The 18,646-nt window shown below is 44.6% G+C and overlaps 2 protein-coding genes across 2 annotated transcripts; one reads left to right on the plus strand and one right to left on the minus strand.

Moving 5' to 3' along the window:
* Positions 1 to 369: 369 nt before the first annotated feature.
* LOC141019871 (voltage-dependent calcium channel gamma-4 subunit-like) lies at positions 370 to 13,327 on the minus strand. The gene is made up of 4 exons (XM_073494895.1): positions 13,105 to 13,327; positions 2,617 to 2,700; positions 1,110 to 1,250; positions 370 to 896 (listed from the first exon to the last, which is right to left on the minus strand). Exons 1-4 carry the CDS (start codon positions 13,325 to 13,327, stop codon positions 370 to 372), a joined length of 975 nt encoding a protein of 324 aa, XP_073350996.1.
* Positions 13,328 to 15,681: 2,354 nt separating this feature from the next.
* Positions 15,682 to 18,430, plus strand: zbedx (zinc finger BED-type containing X). Its single transcript, XM_073494300.1, has 2 exons — positions 15,682 to 15,976; positions 16,292 to 18,430. The coding sequence occupies exons 1-2, from the start codon at positions 15,785 to 15,787 to the stop codon at positions 18,002 to 18,004; spliced, it is 1,905 nt and encodes a 634-aa protein (XP_073350401.1). The 5' UTR covers positions 15,682 to 15,784; the 3' UTR covers positions 18,005 to 18,430.
* The last annotated feature ends 216 nt before the right edge of the window (positions 18,431 to 18,646 follow it).

Raw genomic sequence — 18,646 nt, forward strand, 5'->3', positions numbered from 1 at the left:
ACTTTACAGGTAGAATACTGCTGATCAGCACATCTCAACGCTTCACTCTCACTTAATCCACAATGTTTAGTGATTAATACACAAACAAGGGTTGTGATCCACACGCTGCTCGTTTAAGCATTTTGACAGTTGAAAGATAACACTAATTTCGCATCGGCTACTGCACAGACAATGTAACTCTATTCTGCTTCGATGATCTCTACAAGCAGGTAATGACTGACTGGCTCGTCTTCTGTCCTCTTTTTTGCTCCGGTCTTTTCAGAAAGGACTGTCTCTTGTGATGATGGCAGGCTATCACAAGCCCTCAGGCTCCAACAGATTAGCCCACATCCACTTCCAGGTGAACCTCGAGCCCCGGCGATATGCCCCTCACACCGGTGTGGTCCTGCGATTCACCCCGTCCTTTAAATCATTGGGGAAACAGTTATGGACCTGGAGGAACTCAGCGGCCGCCTCATGTTCGGGGCTGTACGTATTATCTGTCACACTGTCCCTCGCCAGGGCATACATGGACAGCTCATCCAGGGCCCCACTGGAAGATTGCACCCCTTTCAAACCAACCACTGGCGAGTTCTCCCGCGACGCCTCTGTAGAATGAGAGCTGGCGTGTGACGTCCGCCGGCGGTAGCGGAAGCTCGGTATCCTCGAGTACGGGGAAGAGGAAGAGAGTGAGCGGATGAACTCGCGCCTTGCCCTCCAGCGGACTTCCTTGTTTTTCTCAATGTAGATGTTGATGGCGAGGACGGCCACGGTTTCGGCCACAATGAATGAGAGGGCACCGAAGTAGAACGACCAGCCGTAGGAGTAAGTGTACTTCTTGTCATCGTCGCGTTTATCACTGGGGTCTCCTGCGTTGCTCGAGATGTAGACGATGATGCCGATGATGTTGCTCAGACCTGATGGGCAAGAAACAAAAAGACAACAGAATCAAGAAATATTCAGAAGACATCGACAAATCCTAATGGAGACATGTTGAAGAACCAACCAACCAACAAACCATGTGTACAACGTGTGACCACAGGTGCCACATCAAGCTGCCTTCCTTCATTATAAACCCCTAGCCCTTACATGATCGGGAGCATGGTTGACAGTGTAATCCTGCTGCTCACCTGCAGCTACAAAGAGAATGCCTGCGCTGAGGAGGACGTTGTTTGTCTTGTTGTAGACTCGGCCAACCCCGACACACAGCCCGCCGAGCATCAGCAGGCAGGTGCTGAGGATGGGGAACACACTGGAGGCACGAACTATACCTGCAGGGATGTAGGAAAGAGGACATGGCAAAGAGATCATTTAATCACCGAAATGGTTTTAACACGATTAATTTCAATCAATTTTATAGATACCAAAATACAACCATAAACAGACCAATAACAGGCAAATGTGTGTGAGATCTGGAAATTCATTCAACAACCGTTTCTGTTAAAGAAAAATGGACTCTATTGAATCATTTGAATTTTCATTACCCTACTGAGCCCTCATTTATCCAGCCCTTCACCTCTTACCATCCATTTTTTAAAACTCCATTACCTTTTATACGTTGGGGCCTTGTTGTGACAAAGCTTTGTTAATCAGCTGTGGGATGTAACAAGAGCCCTCACTGACTATCACCTCCCCAGAAATGAATCACTGTGCCATTTTACAAGTGTCCAAGGATGGATGAGCTTATTCAACTGTAAAGTTGAATAAGCCCTCTTGGCTAATGGACTACATTTGGACTTTATCCAAAGTCTGATAAGTCTTTGTTCTTCTCTGCATATTAGGCAAATGCTGAATTGGCAGTGCAGTAAATGAAGGTCCTTTGATAATTGATTATCTCCATTTTATATCAAACTAATGCAAATCTAAGTGAAGGCCTCGCCGTTTTCATTTTTAACCTGTTTTCACAGAAAAGTACCTTCAATGAAAAAGGATTTTCACAAGGATTTTATGTCCCCACACAGCCAAGAAACACTCTTCCCCACCGTTCATTGTGAAGAAGTTCCTCTTGCTGTGAGCACAATTCACAACACGCTTCACGTTATATAAATAATGAGGAAAATGCAAATAAGCATATGATCCTGCGCCAGCATCAACAAAGCAATTAAGCAATAAAAAACACTTAACTATGGAATGCTTGCACTGCAGTTTGCCGTTATAACACCTTTTTAAAAATTTTAATAAGTAAATGATAATGAGCCTCTCTCTGTGTTTGAGCTCCATGTCCGAAGCCACAGTGTCAAGCTAGCTTTTGTGGCTTTGGAGCTAATTGATTAGCAAGCATGAACATTTCATTCGAGTATAAGAGTCAATTAAAACTCTAGAATACCAAAAAACTAATTAATGCTTTCGGACAAAACATATAAAGCACCTTGTAGTCGGGTTTGGCAAGGCTACCTTTAATTGTCCCATCATATGACGAGTGATTAACAGCTTCAAAATTATCTGCTGAAAAGGTGAGACGCTATCATAGGCTGTGCTCACAGTCTGATACAATATCTGCATTGCATGAATCTCTGTTCCTGTTTGGAGACTGCTCTCTGAACCAAATAATAAGACGGCGAAGGTCAGTGGACTTCCTTCAACAGGGCTGACAGTTTTAACAATGCGCGGCACAGAGAATGAATGGGGAGCACTTACGCAGCAGGTATTCAGAGCTGTCCGTGTCGTAATCATTGTCATCAGGGAAATGGTTGATTCTGTAACAGCTGCCTTGATTGATGCCTAGAGGGAAACAGGAAGGATACATATGATGTTTAGAATATGAGGAATGATCAACCAACAAATAGGATCGAGAATATATGCATGAGGTCAAACTGGATTTATGTGCTGCTTGGGGGTTAGACTGTTGGTGTGAATCTATCAAACACCAGTTGGTTTCAGCTGGCTGAAGGATGTGTGGGTGCTGGAGGCAGAGCTGCAGTTGCTCCCAACCAAGTGACCTGTTAAACTGTGTCCACTGGAGTAAGACGCACTTGTGCTCTTCTCCCTGATAAAAGAGGGAGGAGTGGAAAGTCACTTCTCAGGTGACCGCTGGTTATTTTTTGGCTGGAACACAGCAAAGTGGCTCTTTGAACGTTAAAGTCTGTCCCTGTTCCCCATTGGGCATTGCTGTTTCAAAATGAACAGGTGCATCCTCATGAGCACATTGACCATTTAATGTCCAGCAATACTGTAGGTTTTGACTCAGTCTTGTTCATGTTTTAGCAGACAACAAGAGGAGACACGAAGAAATCACTGTTATAGAGTGACATTTTCTGGTATCCCTGCCCACTTTATCCAATCAGGACAGAGTACTCCACAAAGAGGCGGTCCTGTCTGCATGAGGAACACACAGATTTCAATTCTGAGGGAGCTCTGAGGGAGCTGCCTCGGAAAAAAAGAAAGGAGTCGTGCAAGTGTAGTGACATAGAGAGGAGGGAGGGGATTGCTATCTGCGAAAAGGACAGGAAGTTAGCTAAAATGACGACAAACAGCAGCCTTAAGTGTTATTTTGAGAAAGGGTTAGGGTTAGGGTTAGCAAACCTAGACCTAGTAAATTGTTCACAATGTTTAAAGTTGCGATGTCTATTAATAGGAACTTCATAGGCTGAATCACTGTGACGTCGTGCTAACAACAACAGTCACTTCCAGGTAGACAACTGGTTGATTTGCATTGCCTCCCAGAGCTCAAGGTTGAAAAAAAAAAACTGCATTGATGGCCTTGCTTTGGGCTCACTCTTATATACCCTGGGGCGTTTTCTGCATTGCACTCCCTCTTTTGGCTCAGAATGCTGCTTGGTCAGTTCAGGGAGCATCTCAAGAGCGGAGCCATGGTTTCCATAAAGTTAGAGACGATGTTATTGAAAGTGCTGTTATTAATGAGATATGAAAGCATCAAACATGCATTTTGGATCGATCACATGTACACACTTGTGCACACAGAAGCAACACATTCTCTAGGATTGAATCATTACCCTCTCTGTGGTTTTCCCCTCTGACTATAATTGAGACTTTGACCTTTGTCCTTAGCTTTTAAATGAACACTTGGGGTCAGACAATGATTGTTGTTGTTGTTCAGAGCTCCCTGAATCCTGCAAACTCAAATTCACAGCTCAGTGAGCACACATATTGGAGGGTTAGTCTGTGTTTCCAGGATCAGTGCATACGCTATACGGCGGTGGGATTAAGATTGCATTGCCCAGAGGGATTTGAGGGGTTGTGGCGCGTGTCCAAATCCAGCTCAGGTGAATGGCTGAGTGATGGGGAGGAACAAGGAGCCTATTTGAACAACAAAAGAGTGGCGCTGGAAGCTTTTAATGCCGCGGTAGGTTGCAATGGGAGAACAGAGTGGAGGAAGAGAGAGAAAGAGAGAGAGAGAGAGAGAGAGAGAGAGAGAGAGAGAGAGAGAGAGGTCAAAACTGAGAGAAGCCGGTAATTGAGCCGGTGTATAAACAACACCTTGTCCAGAGAGAAATGGGTTTTGGGTGGGGTTAATGGATGTGCTCACTGCAGCAGTGGTAATGCTGGGAGCTCTTTGACTATTCACTCACCATTTGGGCTGTGAATGGCCGCAACACTTAAGTTATTCTGCAAATAGCACCCACGGAAATAAAGGTGGGCTGAGCTGTGGCTTCACTTGTATATTTTTACAAGAGCATATGTATGTTTGCATATTTTTGTTTGTCTGCATCCGGAGGAGGGAAAGCAATTGACCATTCAATAAGCTCCAACAGCCTGAGTTAGTGTGGCTACACCTGTCAAGCATTCATTTCTGCAGCATGTAATGCAGTTTACAATTGTAACGGTGGCACATTAACCACTTGAAATGACAGCTGCACAATTGATCAGAATATAATACCGAGTCCCCTTTTCACCTCTAATGGCTTAACAGGCAGCAGCGATTAGAGCTGACCTAAAATTTCAACTTCCCAATCACCAGCCTGCGCCTGTGACAGACAGACACCTGTCAACTCCATTTCACAGGTGCCGAAGGGTCAGCAGCCATCTTCGTCTGTGCCACAGCTTTTAAGGCCACGCTCGCTTTCATTAACTAGGTCTGCTGCTTAATAAGGGACATCAAATTAATTAGCGTCAAATCAGTCAGTGGAAATGGAGCACAAGTTTCTGTGTCTAGTCACTGATGGAAAAAAGGGCTGTGGACTATTTTAAGCAGCGATATGAGACTTGTGAAAAAAGACATCTTGCTCTCATGGTTAGATCAAGAACTGTGAAGATAACAAAAATACAGACACCTTTGCTTTGCTGTTAATTGCTGTGTAAACACTAGATCATGCTGCAGCGTCCGGGCTTGAGCAGATTTTATCTGTGCATTTTTACAAGCGTGTGTCTTTTCTACTAAACAACACACTTTTCACTGTGAACTCAGAACACTACTATTAATTTTGACTCATGTGCAAAATATTCTCCGTCCTCTGCTCGAGTCCAGACCCCAGCCAGTCTGACGCCTCTGTCTTGTCTCCTGTATGTGTGTGTGTGTGTGTGAGAGAGAGAGAGAGAGAGAGAGAGAGAGAGAGAGAGAGAGAGAGAGAGAGAGATGGAAGAAATAAAAGACAATATTGCAACTGATTGGGAATCTGATTATAAGCGGAGGCCTCAAGGCTCGTGATTTATGAGTGACAGTTATCAGCTCAATGTCTATGTTTAGTTTGTGTGTGTGTGTGTGCATTCTGTCAGATCGACCCTTCAAGAAATGAAATAAAGTCTGAATACTGACTAGCTGGGAGGAAGGGCTGAGAAGATTAAACGGGGGAAGAAGGTACAAGGAAATGAAACAACAGCAGCACAGGCAGCAGAGGAATGATGGGGATGAAAAAAGATAGGAGGCCACATTAAAGAGGAACTCAGACAGAGGAGGAGAGCAGGGAATCAGCAAGCGAGAAATCAGGGAAGGCGGAGTGAGTGTTAAAGGGCAAAATGTGGATTGTGAAACAAAGGTCGGAGGACGGCTGTGCAATGTAAAAGCTGTGAAACTGCAGGGACATGTAGAGACAAAACGTTGGCCAGACAGAACAAAATAGTCACGGCAGTGTGTCGTATTGTAAATCTACAGGATTCTTTCACATGGACACGGATTTCAAATTTTTTTCATGACTCTCGGCATGACTGTCTTTCGTGCCTGCACTGTTTCTTCGACTGAATGAAACTATACATTTGTGAACCGCGATGGAGTCACAGGGAGGAATTCGGTTAAGTTTAGGCAAAGATATTTGCAGTTAATTTCCATATGGGAAATAACCCAAAAATGGGCAAGACTAGTTTTTCGTCTAAGCCTGGCAGTTTTATAGGCTGATCAGAAGTTATATTTATCATTTATCAGAAAAATGTTTAGAAAATGCCTCAGAATTGAGCCACAGATCAATGTTTTTGATCACAAGAGTAAGAGAACTATTTACAGAACAACTATTGTATAAGCATGAAGGAAAAAACTTCAGGCAGCTACCCGATGATATTTGTACTCGTAAAAAATACATTAGCCAAACCAGATACTTGTTTGAGCCAATAGACGCTCAACCCAAGGATTTACTTTGGTTAAAGGTGCAATATGTAAGAATTGGTCACCTGTTGGCAGCATATCACCAGAGTAACTGTTAACTGCTGCTGACGGTAGCTGTCATTAGCTTGTTAGCTCAGTTAGCCATGCAGTATGGAGCCCCAGCTTTTGGGGAGCACCACCAGAAAGAGCACAAGAACTGGAGCCGGGCAAGTGGGCAGCAGAAACGGGATCAGCGGCCTCTCAGTGAACATGGCCAGATTGTAACCAAACACAGCTTCCAAGACCAACAGAAACCAGTTTGATGACAAGGAATACAGTTGGAAGCTGATCCACAGTGGTTCCGAGGGAGGTCGGACATCAGTCAGGGCCCACCGCTGGAATCACCTCATTGGGCCGGGACAAGCTGGTTTGCATGCTCACTTCAGTAGATATCTTTACGATAATTCTGTGATAATTATAGCCACCAGTGCCCCCATGTTCGAAAAAACGCAGCGAAAGTGCCCTCTTGGATGCCACTACGGTAGATAAAACATGATAAAGTGCCCTCTCAGGTGCCCTTACAGTGGAGAAGATGTGGTGAAGTGCCCTCTCTTCACATAAATATATCAATACTCTGCCCCTGAAACATCCTGAATCCATCACTGATTATAACTACTTTGCTCGGGGAGCTTATCTTGAACTCTGCATGATCTTTTGATGACCTTATTTTGTTTTGTCCATGTTTGTCAAGCACTTTGGTGAACTCACGTTGGTTTTAGATGTGCCATAGAAACACATTTTAACTAAGTTGACTAAGAGTGTTTTAAACTTTTTTTTTAAATTTTTTTTTACATATTGTAGCTTTAAGGTTGGGGAAAGATCATAATTTAGGTTATATGTAATTAGAAATTTAACTGATCTGTGTCAATGTACATGATCCTGTAGATACATTTTGTCGCTGTATCACAAACTGTCATAATACTGGACTGGATAGACATATAGTTGGTCACCTCAGTGTTGGTAACAAATAAAAAAGCTCTTATCCACAAATGTGGGGGATGTTACAAGGTGATTGTGTTGTGACAAATTGAGAAATAATTGTCAACACATAACACAGGAAATAAAGGATTTCCTGGCCTAGACTGGAGATGCAAAGACCCATGCTGAGCCTCTCCTCCTCTTCTCCATGGCAACCCCTGTTAGTCTTTAATAAGCTCATTTACATAAACACTCTCCAAGGTTGCTTTTGACATCTTCATTGTAATTTGAAACTCACCAAATAAGAGACGGCACAGAACAAAGCCTGTTCCCCGTCACAGATCTGTCACCACTTAACAGAACACGACTGCCACACACAAATGGACACATGCACACAGACACAAAACATACAAACATACACGCACACCGTGTATCAGGAGCAGCTGTCACAGCTGTGATGCCTCTAGCAACAGGATGATGCACGTTGTCATTATTTTGAATTAGCGCTGCTCGGCCAATAAGGGAGCGGCCCCAGTGGAATACACCAATAGCACTGTCTCATTGAGTCGTCGCTCTCCGGGAGTGAGGTACATCACAACAACGAGCTCCATGCTCCCCCACTTCCTCATTTTCACACCTCAATAGCTCGGCAAATTGATTGATGATTAAGCCAATCAAAAGTGACTTTAGTATTGCATTTCACAGAACTACGTAGCCTCCAGCAGGTGATGTATTTTCAGTAAAGCTTCACATAACAGACGCACAGCAAACCTGGAGTCTGCCTTGCTTTCAGATCTGCGATGGAGAGTGTGTGAACACCGACGGGAGAGCGCTCTGAGGTTTACAGCAGGTGGGATGATTAGGTTTTATGAAGCTGTAAACAGATAGAGCACTGTTGCCGGGCCTCGATATCAAATGCGGACATCCACACACAGCTCGCACAGACACATACATTTATTAGTTTGGAAGCGAGCAGGGAATGCCGGGGCAGAATATAAAAGCATCTGTGTAATCAAACAAACCCCTCCAGTTTTTTTTTTCCCCGGTCCAAGTGAGGATGAAAGAAAAGCAATTTGGCAAAGACATCAGTGATTCAGTGTTGATATGACTGACAGTTGGTTAATTAAATTGTCACAAGGCAGCAGTTTCTTCAAACGCAGCCCTGCTTGGGGTAGACTGTGCTGCATGTGTAACCACGTTGTTAGAAGAAAAACTGAGATCTGTAGCCTCATGTAGTCTGTTGTGAAGTCTGTTATGCATTGTCACTTACTTATAAATGTACATATATAATGGCTTCTCAACGCAATGCTTAAGATTTTATTCTTTGAGTGTGTATATATATATTCAATTAAACTTTCTATTACTGAAGGTGGCTAATTTTCTTGTCGTCTTCTTCCATGACCTCAAAGGCTGACAAGTGTTAAGGATTGTAAAGTTTTGTTAATTAAACAACAGAAGACCTGCTACTTCTCGATGTTAAAAAGCTTGTTTTATAGAAAAGTTTAGTTTTTTTCGGGAATACACTTATTCTCCTTTGTGCCGAGAGATTAGCAGATTATCATTCTTATATCTGTGAATATGAAGCTACGCTTGGTCTGATATGACCGTGTTGGTGTTGTTCCATCACAATCACAGTTAATGTTGTTCCGGGGCCATCACTGACACTCAGGGAAAACGACCAGAAAAATACAGTTATCCTTTCACACACCTGTTTACCGTTGTGAAGGGGTGTATTTTAACCCAAACCCTGTTTTCCTAAACCTAACCAAGTATTTTAGCTCCCTAAACCTAACCAAACAGTGACAGAAAACTGTAAAGAAATTGAAAAAATAATATGTTAAATTGGTATAATATTATGTTCCATGTAAGATTTGATCCCCAGTCTCTTGACTGAGAGTCCTATACAAAGCCCACTCAACCACAACAGCTATCTTGATTATCTCCGTCCAAAGCCAACAAAATCCATCTACTATCACCTCCAAAGCTCACTAATTAACACACAAAACTTTATTTGTAAAATCCATACAAAAACCAAAGTGGGCCCCTGCCCTTCAAACAACCTGAGTCCGGCTCTGCTTAGCATGTCAACATTAAAGTGGCATCAATCTTCTCACTTTACTCTATGCAAGAAAGTCAGTTTCCCATAATTTCAAACTTCGTTCGGGGTTACCTATTTTCAAACAGCATGACACAAGGAACTCAATTTAAACGAGAGGAGAAATGCATCCTAAAGTAAAAGGGACTGAGGGTTGGTGGGTATGAAGGGGGTGACAGAGGGTTAACTCAAAAAGTAGATTAACAGAAGACAAAACAGATAAAAGGATGATGCGAATGGAGGAGATAAACATATAAAGAGTTAAAAAGAGAGAGCACATCAAGCAGAGAGGAGGACACAGTGACTGAGGTGGAAGTGAGGGCCCGCTGGCTAATTAGTGCCCCTGCACGGCTTCTCAGTTGACGCGTTTTAATTACAGACTTGCGGTGCACGATGGTAACGGCAAAGCAACCCTAAATAAAAGGCCTCCTCACTGTCCCCCTTAGAAAAACAGCTGCCTCGCCACTCACACAACCTCCAGCTGGGATGTTTACTGTAAATATGGACCAGCTGATTGGATTAGTCATTAGGTCAATTCTCATTGTCAGGGTTGGTATTATTTACTCGAGTCGCACGTAAGCGACAGCCTCTGATGCATCGCCGATTCTGATGCAAATTAGGCGCCACTCAGTGCTACCCTGGCCTCGCGGCATTCATGTGAGAAAACAAACAAAGGAGGGGAGAAAAAAATCGAAACAACTCTTGAGAAATCCAAAGGACTTCGTGGATGACCTCATTCAGTATATTCCTGAAATGCCATGCGGGTAACGCTTGCTGGGCCGAGCGACTGGAAACACTGAAACAAGCTCACTGGAGGCTTCTGAGAAGAAACTGTGCAACGTGTTGTCGCTGCAATCTGTTCAGCCAAACGTGGTGATGTTCTCCACAGTAGCTGTGATACACACAGAGTCGGCCCCGTCAATAACACAGTGTGTTTGTCATTATGACCAGAGGGGTGTGTGTGTCAGAAGAGAGGGGGTTGAGTCTTCCTTCTTTGTCTTCTCTATACTTATGAGTCTCCATGACAACGGAGCCACTGTCCAGCATCTTGTAGTTTCAGCAGAGGCGCAGAAGTAAAACTGTTAGCACAGGAGAGAGTGATATGATAGGCCGGGCTTTTATTTGTCAGATTCTTGCTTTTGAAAATGGAAGTGTCATCGCACAGAGCCGGTCTTTGTCTCTACCGTCATTAATCCACTCCCATTACTTACTTCAAAGCTCGACATAATAGTTGGCAGGCTTTTGTGATTTATTTTCATTTCTCCGGGTCTCGGAGGATGCAACGCAGACTGTGAGTCTGTCCACATCACAGACAGGTGCCCAGCCATGCATGACTCTCGGTAAATTGCAAGTGTCATAACACGCCAGGATGTTCTTCACATGTGTCTAAAGCGTCCATCATCACCGCAGGACGAGCCCGGAGACAGTTTAATCATTGATGACAGCTGTATGTGGCCTCTAGTGACATTAAGTCTTGCAAGTGTGGTTGGAAACCAAACAATCTTCAGAATAAAATGCAATTAATGGAACAGCACATGATCCATCACCAAGACAAGGGCAATTAAAGTAGCTAGTGTCCAGGCAAAATGTTTCCTTTTTTCATTTTTGGGGGACAACGTGTAAAATATTCAGCTGCTTTTTAGGGAGAAGAAGCAAAACATCCTTTTTATAGATAAAAAATGGCTGGATATCAATAAAAAGTCTTAATGTATCAACACAAAAGATGATAAAAATGAACATTTTAGAGTAGATTCTTCTTGAGTTTGAAGGTGACCAAACAAAAAGTTTCCATCTCACAACAAATACTGCACGTTTTTCTGTAATAATGCTCCAGAAATGACGCTAAAAATGTGTCACGTTTCACCTCCTCCTGTACATACATGTTTGTATATCTGAAGTGCCTGTCTGTAGCTTTGGCCAAAATCCTTCTTAATTCTGCAGTTTACTAAAGTTAAAGGGGCACTATGTAGTTTTGGGGAAGAAATTTTAATCAGAGGGAAAAGATACTGATTGACTGATTTTTTTAAAATAAATAAACAAACTCTTCGTTTTCATGACTGAATTAACTGAATAAACAAACTGACCTTAAAGGACAACATCATTTCATACGGCTGTAGCTCAGGAGGTAGAGCGGGTCGTCTAGTAATCGGAAGGTCACTGGTTCGAATCCCGGCTCCCCTCAGCTACATGTCAAAGTGTCCTTGAGCAAGATACTGAACCCCAAATTGCTCCTGATGAGCAGTTGGCGCCTTGCATGGCAGCCTCCGCCATCAGTGTATGAATGTGTGTGTGAATGGGTGAATGTGCCAAGTATTGTAAAGCGCTTTGAGCTGTCAGTAGACTGGAAAAGCGCTATAGAAATGCAAGACCATTTACCATATATGGCGGACCCTGCCACCTTTCTAGCTTCTTGTTTATTCAGTTATGGAAAAAATAAATTACCCCATTAATATTGTAAATATTCAAATTCGAGTTTGAATTTCTTCTCCAAAACTACAAAGTGCCCCTGTAAAGAAATTTTGTTGAGTGAGCAACTTGTTTTGAAAACAAATTTGCTTGCACATTTTAAATTCAGACAGAGTAGACTATGTGTAGGATTGTGTTTTGTGCACTGCATATGCAGCTGACGATACATTTAGTAAGTTTTGGTGTGCTTTCAAAATAGGATACCTGAGTTTTATCTCGTTTGTTTCCTTCAGCAGGACGTTTATTTGCGGATCTATTTCTGTATCATGACGACGGACGTTTGTGACATGAACAAATCCATCCAGTAACATCGACTCATTCATTGAAAGCGGAGGCGAGAAGTCAAGGGGTGGCCGGAAGGAAGATTGGTCAATGAATGAGCGCCTGTCTGCCTCTGAAGTAAGACGTCACTGCCAGCGCACCTCCTCTCCAAACATCCAAAAATTCACTTTCAAAAGGATGAAAAGATAAATTATGGGATGTTCACCTCATGTTCTTTAACTCAAACTGTACTTTCTTCTATTTTGCTTGGACATGACGTGAACTCTGAGCCATCTATTTTTATATCACTGGGCATGTTTCCATAGCAATGTCAGGGATGTTGCCAAGCAACAGCATCGGATACAACGAAGACATGAATGAAAGTAGACTCGCGCACATTTCCTGGCAGCGACCGGCTTAAAAGTGAATGGGCTCAGACGCGCCGGCCTGGCATCGCCGTCTCTCGCAGACTATAACAGTCGTGTTTACTGTGCGGGCCTGTGCTCCAACAATGCGATGTAACAGTTGGCAGACGGGTTTAGCGCCGGGACGCTTTTCTGTCGGAAATCTGCGACTTCAGCTCGTTAAAATCCGCAAGTGTGCGCCCACTCCATCTGACCTATAACCTCTGAACGTTTTCCCACCTTTATGATCATTTTTTGTTGTGTCCCCATCTCCCAACTGAGACATTTTGCCGTGCGTAAAAGGAGTGCGTCCTTGTGTCTGTGCGCACTGAGGAAAAAAAGACTCCTCCTCAGAAAAAAGAGAGAATTTAAACTACTTGCCGTAGAAAAGAGCAGGTAATCGTGCAGTATGTGTTAGATTAGCATGCAGACCACTGTGTAAGGCTTACCTTCAATACAGCAGATTCTCCACAGCCCGGAGTGGGTGAGGTCGCCCTTCTTGGTTTTGGGCTGCGGTTGGGTCTCGTCCGTGGTGGCGTTGGTGCTGTTGCAGATGTACGCCCGCGAATAAAGCCAGTAGTCCGTGCCGATGGCGATGGTCATAAGGCTGAAGGCAGCGAAAGCCCCCACGGTGGCCAGCAGCGTTTGAACCCCGCGGTCACACCAAGCCATGGCGCTTCATACTAGTCCACAGTCACTCTCACCGGTCCAACATGCACTCACCGAGGCGCGTCAGGGCGCGGATCCTTTGGTCATACTTGTTCAGGAGCGTCCACTCTCTCTGCTCATCTGCTAAAAAGTGTCCACCCAGAGAAAGAAGAAGAACAAGAAGAAGAAGAAGAAGAAGAAGTGGGAATGTTGTCTGAGACGATCACCTGATGCTCAGAACCAACTGTTTGCTGCTGTGGATGAGAGCGGACACCAGTTGTGCCCACTCCAGACGCTCCACACAGTCTCGAAGCGCGCAGGACAGCACGACATCAACATCGTGTACCAAATCAGGACACTTTAAACCCCCTCTCACCACTTCATTCCTCTGTTTCGCCTCTTCATCTTAGTCTCAAAACACTTTTCTCTGTTTCTACACAGACTGCGCCTCGGTTAAAACCAAAGTCGGCTACGTCAGTGGCTCTTAAGTGAGACCCCACCCTCACCAAATCTAACCAATGGAGGAGGTTTGCCGTTGAATAAAGAAAGGAAAAAAAAAACCTCTGTGCTGTGACATTACAATTTTCAATTGGGTCACTGATGCATTTGTAGTCCATCTTTGGGGAAATATCAATTAGCCAAACAATATGTGTCTCATGTGAGACGTTTGGACACTCTCCACTAAACTCGACAGCGAGGATTATGACCAAACTCACAGTCACAAGGGAGACGATGGAAGGATGGTGGTGGTGGAGAGAAATAATGAGACAATTTGACACAATGGTCCTTCTCTGTGATGCACTAACGCCAAACAACCAATTCCCTGCTGAACAGAGCATTAAAAAAGCAATTACATGCAGGGTGAGTGCGTTATACCAGCAAGCACGAAGTAAATCAGCCAGGTTGGTTGGATTTCCCATGATAGATAGACAGACAGACAGACAGATAGGTAGATAGATAGATAGATAGATAGATAGATAGATAGATAGATAGATAGATAGATAAACTCTTTCCTCACCTGCCTCTCACTTTGATCACACAGCTGACAAATTGGTTTATTAAACATGCACAAAGAAATTGCCATTCAAGCCCATGTGAGCAGCAGATTACAGGCATGCTAAATGCACCTCTCAGCCAGAGTGAGGGCTTTTCAAACCAGCGGGAGATGCCTTCCACTGGCAAGGAGCCTCAGGCGTGATTTTAAAAAAAGAAAGAAGAAGAAAACAAACACCCCGCGATGGTGCTGCCAAAAATCTGGCCAATAAACTGGTTAATTCCACCATAAAGCTCATCTTAGAATGCAAAGTGGCTATTTTGTGTTTGTAAAATTAGCGGGTATGCTTCAAATTTATAGAAAGACCTGTAAAAGCAATAGATGACTGCTTCAAAGAAGCTGAACCACCTGAGATAAGAGAGTGACAGCATTCAGACAGCCACACTTCAACTCAGATTAGCTGTCTTAAACTTTCACTTTTTATTTAGAGCTACAAAACATAAAATGCCCTCAGGATAAAGCAAAGCTGGGATACATTCCCTGATGCTATACTAATAAAATGTCATATTATGTGTACTAAAGTAGTCTGAGCTGTAAGGTAGGGTGCCCCTCCACTGGACACAACGTGGTGAAGTGACCTCTCTTCACTATAAATCTCTCACAGCTTTCTGCTGGTGCCACCCCTTGCACTTGTGGTGCCCTTTTCATTTTTTCGCCCCCGCCCCTCAAACATCTTGAGTCCGCCACTGAAGCTGGGAAAGTTTTTCTTCTTTCTTCCTATGTGGCTTGACTCTTCAGTTTTTTATTCTGTTACATTGTCTCCCTGAGTTACCTGCTTTTGCTTTGTCTGTCAAAGCACTTTGTAAACTCTTAATTTGAAGGTGCCATATCAATATAATTATTATTATCTGGATTATCTAAATCAGTATTCTGATATTTCTGTCTTTGTTTCTGTTTTTAATCCGGTTTTATTTGCACAGCTATTTACAGTAATTGCAGCCAAGATGTCACTTGTATTATAAGTAGTAACGGACTAAATGTTTTCTTTATAATTCATCAATTAAAAAGCAGCGATATTTTTTTACCTCCGCGGACCTGAAGGTGGCGCCAACTCGCTGCATCAAGTGTAGGAAAAGGAAATGCTGGCTGGTAAAAGTACTTCCATTAATGTGGATAAGAATCCCAAGGAGCGGACAGTGACGTCACGGTGCGGGCGCCCGTGTGCTTACGACGCATGCGCACTGCTCCACTGCGCGCATTCACCGTGTAGTTGCGGACCGCCGACGCGCGTGCGCGAGCGCAAACAGCGACGACGGTGTCCGCTCCTTGTTTGTTTTCTGCGCAACATCCGAACAAAGGCCTGCCCCTTTTTCATGAGGATTTCTCTACCGCCATCGTTACTTTACGTGTAATCACGATTACTAAATCGGATTACGATACTTTTATTATAATTCAAGACGTCGGCAACAGTAAAGATAGAGTCCGAAATGGATGTGGATCACAGTGAACCCGGCGGCGAGACTAAATCGGCCATGCATACTTGGCGTTATCGCCACCATTTCACGTACAAGGCAGATCAAGGGAAAAATATCATCGTCCAGTGTAATCTATGTCTGCCGAGGGTTAATCTGCTCTCCACGTCGAAAACCTCAACCTCAAACCTAAAGAAGCATTTAGACGTAAGTTTCACAAAGTAATCTCCCTGTAATGATCTGCAGTACCCGCCGGGTTAATGTTTGAAAGAGTCAATGAATGAATAGCTGCCCTCGTGATTAATAACGTTACATTATAGCTGCATGCTTATTAACTCAGGGCGCTGCAGGCTCTTCATCCAGCAACTCATTTCACTCTGCATGTGTGTTTTAAAGGGCTCTCGTGGATTTTTTTATATTGCAAGTTTCAGTTTTTCAACTGTTACAAACTCGGCACACACGAATGGCACACCTCCAACAAGTAACCAGAAACTGTATCTGTGGGATTTTCTTGTCTTCCAGAGAACACATTTGGGCTGTGAAGCCAGGCCTGATGCCAAGAGGGGAAGGAAGAAAGAAGAGCACAACGGCGAAGAGAGCCGGCACTGCCAGCTCAAAAAACTTAAAGCTGAAATCATCTCCAAGTGCATGACCCAATCAAAGACTGATGATCTAATTTTCAACTTCATCGTGGAGGATTGTCAGTCTTTTTATCTGCTAGAGCAACCTGGCTTCAGGAAGCTGATCGCAGGCTTGACTGAAGGGTTAAAGTCCATGGACAGGGTGACCTTGTTTACAAAGGTGGACCAGGGTTTTTCCAGGATGCGGGAAGAGCTGATGTCGAAACTAAGCACCGTCCAGTACGTGTGCACCACGGCTGACGTCTGGACAGCCAACAACAGAAGCTTCTTCGGGATGACCTGTCACTGGATCGACCAGGATTCTTTGGAGAGGAAATCTGCTGCTCTGGGCTTCGCGCGGCTGCAGGGCCGCATCACATACGACACCATAGCCGGACGGATACACGACATCCACGTGGCGTACAATATCGAAAGCAAAGTGCAGACCACGGTCACCGACAACGGCAGCCCCTTCGTGAGCGTGTTTAAAGAGTTTGCGGTGGACAGCTCGGAAAGCGACGATGACATTGGCTTCTACGAGAACGTTAGCGCTGTTCTGGAGGGCGAGCCGGAGCAGGACATGCTCCTGTTTCTGCCCACGGTGCAGCGCTGTGCTTCTCACACCCTGGAGCTCGTTGTCTCTGAGGACTTCTGGCAGGCGGTGTCGCAGGGGCCCATGTGCCAGCTACATTACAGTGCCATGGCCAAGGTGTACGCCATATGGAGCAAATGCCACCACCTTCAGGTCGGTATGGATGCGGCGGAGGAGATAGGAAAGATGGCGCTTGTCGTCCCCGCTGTCATACGATGGAACGTGGAGTACTGTGCTGTGCAGAAGATCGTCTCTCTCACCGAGCGGGAGCTGACGGAGCTGTGCGCCCGCCTCGAGGTCCCGCGCATGCAGCCCGAGGAGATGGCCTTCCTAAAGGAGTACGTGACTGTGTTCCACCCGCTCGCGTTTGCACTTGAACTCTTCCAAGCGGAGCAGAAATGTTACCTCGGGCTGGTCATCCCGACTGTTCTCAGCCTGAAGAACAAGTTAAGTGAGCAGAAAGATGCGGCAAATTACTTCAGCGAGGTCATCAACGCCATGGTAGGGGCTATCGACGTGCGGTTCCAGGAGCTGTTTGCCAGCACCGAGGCGAAGATCGCAACGGCGACCACTCCTCAGTTTCGCTTGTGGTGGATGGGTGCCTCCGAGAGGGAAGAGATGTGCACCCTGCTGGCCACAGAGGCGTCCCAGGTGGATCCCTGCAACGTGACGGAGACCAACCCCAGCCGCAGTTTGTCGACCATCGAATCCGAAGACGACTTCTTCAGCTACGGGCCCGTCAAGCCCGCCATCCAGATCCAGCAGCGGGGAGTGATGGAGGAGATCCGCAAGTACGTTGAAGGAACGGGGAAGAGCCTCGAGTGCCTGCAGGACTTCCCAAGAGTGAAGCAGCTTTTCCTCAAATACAACACCACGCTGCCATCAACGGCTCCAGTCCAGCGTCTCTTCAGTCAGAAAGGCAACCTGGTCACCTCGCAGAGAAACTTTCTGACCGACGATTACTTCGAACGCATTCAGCTGTTGAGATACAACAGCAACGTGTGCACTTTGGTCACTGAGTGAAAACATTCCCTGTGACTCTCTCTGTCTTTCAGCCTTTTAATCGATGCAGAATCAAACCATATTGTGCTAAAAATCATTACAGAAAAACCCTGAGTAAGATCTCGTTTCAGACAATTTAGCCCAGATGTGTTTTCTGTTTTGTAATACGCCTCTCTGACCTGTTTTGATAGCATATCTTCCACTCCTGAATGGCCTACTGGAAATATCAAATTGACAATCAAAGGACAATGGCATTCAAGGACTGAACATACTGAAGAAAGCATCTTTCTATCTGTGCTATTGTTGTGATTTGAAGTAGCCACAGGGTTCAACTGAAGTGATTTTGTCTTTCAGTTAAGCTAGTTTGTTTTTTCTACAGCTCTTCGACGAGAATGCATCTCCTGTCTGTATGTTTTATATCATATATAAAGAGATACGGAAAGAGCCTTTTTGTGTCTGTGTCTGACCTTTTTATGCAAACCAGGCGGAAACCGAAAGCAATGAGATTAGTGTTGGTGTGGGAACGGTTGCTTTATTTGCATGCAACCCAGACTGCATCAACAGATACTGATAACCGTTTCAAAGAGGCCTGTGTGTGTGCCTGTGTGTGAGGAAGACACACAGCACCACAAACACCACATTTCCAGAGCTGCAGAGTCCCAA

The sequence above is a fragment of the Pagrus major genome, chromosome 23 (assembly GCF_040436345.1).
Source record: "Pagrus major chromosome 23, Pma_NU_1.0".
Classification (NCBI taxonomy): Eukaryota; Metazoa; Chordata; class Actinopteri; order Spariformes; family Sparidae; genus Pagrus; species Pagrus major.